General features: G+C 45.9%; 1 protein-coding gene across 1 annotated transcript in view; it reads right to left on the reverse strand.

Moving 5' to 3' along the window:
• Nucleotides 1-4804, reverse strand: part of LOC126546089 (soma ferritin) — a 170871-nt gene extending 166067 nt beyond the window's left edge. The window contains exons 1-2 of the mRNA XM_050194175.3: nt 4695-4804; nt 4525-4643 (exon numbers count right to left, since the gene is read on the reverse strand). Of these exons, the coding sequence (XP_050050132.1) occupies nt 4525-4643; nt 4695-4743 (168 nt within the window). The 5' untranslated portion in view covers nt 4744-4804. The remainder of the gene's footprint in view (nt 1-4524; nt 4644-4694) is intronic.
• Between the last annotated feature and the right edge of the window lie 1196 nt (nt 4805-6000).

Below are 6000 nucleotides of genomic sequence, written 5' to 3' on the forward strand. Positions count from 1 at the left end.
CTGAATTGTTAAGGCATAGGCGGCCCTATGGGGTTTCATGTACGTCGCAAAGGACACAAACGTCGAGGTAAACTCGGATTTGAGAGGGTAAATTATTTGGTATTTCGTTTATATAGATGACGAATAATAGAGGACGTAGAACTCAGCGCTGGGAGACAACAGATAAAGCTGGCATCTTGGTAGATTCTGCGTAAATAGAAATTAGGGACTCTGAGGGATTAGAAAGGAATCAGCTTTTCCATTCAATTAGATTTTTGTTATTTAGAACTTGTGTGTATGTTCGGTGGCGTGGTTTGAGTTTATGTTCATTTTGTGTTAAATATATTGTGTGTGTGTATTATAAGTGCATATGTATATGCATATGTATGTATATATGAAAATTGTTTCATTTTTTCGCCGCTTAGCTAACCTGTACTGGTTTTGTTGTGTACTGAAATGAAGATTAGCTCAGAAGCAATGCTCTTGTGCTAGAAATAGGGTTGCCAGTTTTCAACCGAAACCACCAATTTTTTTTTTCAACACAATGCCAGCTCCACCCTCGCACCGGCACGTAATGTGTCGGATTTCAGCTTCTCCAAATGTCATTAGACGCCTCATCACAAGCGCTCTGTCAGGCATTCATACATGGTAGACAACGGAATTGTCCCAAACGAATTAATTTCTTGTAACTTTCCGTTATCATCTTAGCCTCTCGTTTTTTCCCGGATGTTTTTTTCCTTTGTTTCGTAAACCATCCTGTACTTCCGCTCAACACGTCTTTTTGGTGAACACCCATCCATATCACATCCATTGGGTCTTCGGCAGCAGGTGTTGCTGTGTGGTTCTTAGGCTATAAAGACGTTTTCAGAAGTTATTTGCAACATCAGCATGCATATTTTAAATATTTTCAGTATTTTATCTAAAACCTTTCAATGAATTTAAGACAAGCAAAATATGCACTGGGCGTATCACCACTTAGTAATTTTTATGTCCTTTGTATTTTGGCACCCAGTACTTTTCACCTTCAAAAGAAAGCGAAATCTCCCTCTATGCCGGTTCTCGGGAAGGGTGGTCACCCCAGCGAACAATATTTTTATGGCGATGGCAATATCTTGACAAGCTTTGACTTTCTGTATGGTTAGTAAGACATACTTAGGATTGCATTGAGAAGCTACACGGAGAAGTGGAAACACACTTGCTAACTTCAAGAAAACTTTAATAGATACAGGTGCACGTAGTTATACGCATTCAAATCCTGCTCAGGCGGAGGCAGAAATGCCGTGCGCGCCATAAACCACGTTCAGAAAAGACCGTTCTTAACAAATTAAGCAAGGACTCGCTGTCACACTTGTTTTAGTCTTCCTATTTTTGTTGCTTCAATAATCAGCCTCGTCATTTCAATCCTTTGTCTTGACACGACAAAGCATTTTGAAAGCAACGGCTCACAGCCAAACGTAGTACAATCTTAAACTTACACGGGCTACTTCTCTCAACTAACACGTGATTGCTGTTTGGCTCTGCATAGTCGCACATGTGGCGCTGAGCCATTGTTTAAAAACATGCTTATTCGTGTCGAGAGACAGAGACGAAATCACTGGGCTGGCTATTGAAGCAGCAAAATAGGCAGCCTGAATCATAAGTGCTTGAGCATGCGTTCGCCTCCTTCGTAAAGAACTGCCTTTTCCGAAAGTCAATAAGTGCTGGCATGGCCTTGTTGCATGCCCATGGGCATGATTTGAATGCATATAAATATGTGCATCTGTTCCTAGTGTTGATGGCAAAGCCATGTCGCAGGTGGTTTATTTTTGCTGGTGGAAAAGGCTCCCCGCAGACCGTTATCCCAATGGGCCACAGATATGTGAGATACGTTGGTGCGACATCTAGCTCCGTACATTACGACGTCCAATGGACATTTCCATCAATTCGAATGACATACCGCGATTGTCAACAGACGGTCCCGCGCAAGATTGAAAAAAAAATAATGAAGGCGTCTGATTGGACGTGCTGCAGACGCCGCTCTCAAATGTTGGGATTTTAAAATCTGTACTTTTTTCTGTTTGCAACATCCAGGCGACGTGCATCAGATGCAGTACTTGAATATGTGATTTTCATGGAATATCCATGGGACGTTATTTGGCTGTTATGCCTATGATAGTTTTAGGCGGTGGCTTTTGAATGTGTTCCTCACTGTGCACGCACTGAACTGCACTGAACGCTAAGCACTGCATCACAGGCATATGCAATATAGAGCACGTGACGTCTTCCACGCACAGAGAGGCACATGACCGAGCGCGCAGGCGCACAACCACACGGAAGCATCCTAGGCGCTCTTGGATACTTTCCGCGTGGCACAGCAGGAATATTCAACTAATAAAGTTTTAAGGTCAATGTCATCAAAAATATACATGAAGGACGGGGTATTTATGAGCGGCGGACGTTAGAGCTTTGTGTTATAATTTCAAATTATCCAAAATTATGTTTCTCTGTTTAGAAATATAAAGAACCAAACCTCTCGGTTGCCGAGTATTAATAAGTGAGGGCCAAAAAGATGCACTGGTGCGATGTTTTGGGACGTCCCTAGCAGAATAACCTCAAATTTTATGCAATTTTATAGAGAGCGCCGTCTGAGAAGCAAACACACATCCTCTTAACAAGCCGTCTCATGTTCGCAGAAAATGTTCCGTATGCTGATTCCACATGCTAATCATATCCGTAATGACGCGTTTTCTGGAGTTTGCCGAATAGGATGTCGCGGCGAGTTCTTCTGAACGTCTTCAATTGGATATGGGACTTATCAAACATTTAGCACGTCGGTGGAACTTACAAGTTGAATATGCAACTGTCGCTACATAGTAAGCAGTTATTGAGGGATAAGTGGTGCTACATATATTTTAGTATAACAGCATTGAATTGTTTTAGTGAGACTGAAGAAAGTATACCTTCCTGCATTGTCCGCTGTCGGATATCCTAGTGATGATGTCCGTATCATATTCATGGAACAAAATTTGTCGCCGCTCTTAAAGCGCCCCTCACAAGGTCTGGCATTTTGAGCTGACAAGTGGCGTGTACACAATGCGCTCTAACGATCGTGTCTGCTAAGTATTATGTCGCTACGCGCGGCAGAATGAGCTGCAACTTCAAACCGAACCCCGTTTGCCTTTCTCCTCGCGGGCGCCGCACTCCAAGCCGGAGGGATGACCGTGCGTGTCATTGCTGTCGCTCTCAGTGACTCGTCACTTGGAGTTAGGGCAGCAGCTGTGTTATGTGTAATCTGTTGAATCGATAGACGAATTAAGGTTTAGAGAAATAATAAAGCACACAAACCGAATGCCTGCGTGTATTTGTTTTACTTCGCACCGCAGCAAGAGAGATGTACTTCCGTTTCGTCTGCTTGTTCCAACGTCGTGCATTCGCGCGCGGAGACACCGCAACTATGCAAATTTCTCCCGTTTTGCAGCGCGCGATCATGCTCTGTGATCCGCTTTAGTCTTCTTCAGTGTTCGCGTAGCACTGACTCGTACCGACAGTCAGGTGCTCTCGTGCACAGCGCGCACAATCGAGAGCTGCGCGCTACGAGACAAATGCAACAGGTCGCGCGCGACACCGTCAGCGGAAGTGCGCCAAGCCGCAAAATAATCGAGGGGAAAAAATACGACGGCGGGGCCTGTGACGTTTGCGTCACGCGATCCTCGAGGTCCGGTATGGGAGAACGCAGGGAAGGAATTTCGCCTGCGGAGGCTAGACGGGGCGAGTGGAGAGAGTGTCTCTCTTGGCAGTGGCGCTCGCCTCCCAAAATCATGGTTTCCCGGCACTTAATTATTTATATCTGGGCTCTTAATGAACCAATTCGAATAATTATTCCGGCTGAACGTTTCTTGGAGGGCGTGTAACAACTTCCAGCGTATAACCAAAATTTTTTACGGGGCATGGTGAGGGGCCCTTGAACGAACCAAAATGCAACATCTCCTCTTCGTCCACAGGACTCCTCTATCGGACTCGGATGCTCGTACTTTATCCACACATCCATCGGATGTCCGCTAATATCGCGCTACAGGACTTTGACGAATAGCCTTCATATATTGGTTGCTCATTGGTATGTTAATCCAAATGCGGATTCACAACCCCCAACTTGGCCACATATTGAACACAGACCGGGCTGTACAATACAAAGCACCCACAAGATGGCGCGGCTTGCGAAAACGCTCATCAAGCAGCACGTGGAAAGGCTGAGCCAAGTGACGCAAATTAACCACCTGTCGCCATTGTACAGTCACTCCTAGATGCATACAAGGCTAAGCTTCATTCACAGCGAAAACCAGCTTGCTAGTCAACATAACGATATAATATGTTTGCTTGCGGGACACTTGAGCAAAATATATACCACACACGAATAAAGCATTAGCTTGAAAACGTTACTACGGCGATAAACTGAATAATTGTAAGATACACCATATTTAAGAACACCCACTCCACTTTCTTATCCCAAAACTCTCTTGGTAATTTCAACTGTAACCTGGCAAATAGATGCAAAGTGGCGTCCCTTACCATCTGCATGTAGACCAAGCTAGCGTGCAATTCCAAGTTGACTTGTTCCTGCAGCCCGATTCGGCATCGGTCGTGGAGGAAGTACCTGTTTTGGTTGACCTGCTCGTTCAGGTTGTTTCCTGCAATAAAAGCTTGATGCGCCGACTGACCGCGGGGACGGCGGCTCTTACCTGCCCGTGCAGCGCTGGCCAGCGCGATCAGCAGCGCGAGCCGGAGCATCGTGACTGTGCGGCGACGAGTGGTCCCTCGCCGAGCCTCGTGGAGTGGCAGCCGATAAAGGCGAAGGTGACACCACTTCTTATCGCGTGGCGCCAACGGAACAAACCCTCGAGAATGCGCACTTTAAGATCATTGACACGTGACCTAAAACGCGTCCATCGAGGCTCGCCGGCTTGCAGGGAAACGCCAGCCGGATCGGCCAAGTGACACATCAGTGACTTGATGTATTTACGTATACTGGTATCAAGGTATCATGACACAAATCATGGTCGGTAGAATACAAATTCGGCAGAGACACTCAAGGCTGTTTACGCGGAGGAATGCGAAACCTTTATAGTCCTTTCGGTGAAATGTTTTTTTTTCTGCGCTTTCCTTGTCTGCGCAAGCTCTCGCCTGAGTTTTAACTGCGCCTCGGTAAGCAAGAATAAAAACGTACCAAGAGTTTCAACGCGCTCGCTTGCCCGCGGAGAATTCATAATTCTAATTATGGAAATTGAAATTAATTTTATACACTCATTTTACACCCTCATGACGTGCTCCAGACCAATTGGCTGCACCGCCACGTCATCCAGATGGCTGTGACGTGCGCAGTGACGCACACATTCAGTCCGTCGCAACCGCGGAGCCGCCGTGTCGTCGGGGAAGCACGCTCGTCTTCGAGGGCCGGGTTCGATTCCCACCAAGACCGAAATTTACCTAAACGGTTTTTCGAAGGCATTTGTTTAATTTGTTTAAAGGAGCCCTCCTGCGAAATTTGACGTCACTCTGGGTGTCTTTAGAAGTATTTTTACTCTTTGCCAGCGGCCATTTCGGTACAATCGTTTGGTCACGCCGCCGCCTACAGCACCGTAATGCTTTCGCATTCAGTATACATATCGCAAATTGCGCGCTAAACTTAGAGCATGTCAAAGAGGGAAAAATACGTAGTTCGTAGTATGTAGTTCCCGGTAAGCGCTGAAAGTTTTGTATTCCTTCTCATTTTCTTTTTTTTTTCCATATAACATTGAAGTATTGTTCAAGTTCGCCGAAAATGTACCGTATATCTAGCCGCGCTCATGGCCGCATACGTACGGGTGACCCCGAAACCACGATGTTGGAACCATTGAGCAATACTACGCCGTGTCAGCTGCGCACGTGCGACTCCGGAACTACGAGGCCGGAACCGTTTAGAAATCGTTCGATATTGAGTTGCCCATCGCGATGAGCTAAAGGCATCTATCGCGGACAAATCAAGGCAATTTTTAGGCACGTAAGATT

The sequence above is a fragment of the Dermacentor andersoni genome, chromosome 1 (genome assembly GCF_023375885.2).
Source record: "Dermacentor andersoni chromosome 1, qqDerAnde1_hic_scaffold, whole genome shotgun sequence".
NCBI lineage: Eukaryota > Metazoa > Arthropoda > Arachnida > Ixodida > Ixodidae > Dermacentor > Dermacentor andersoni.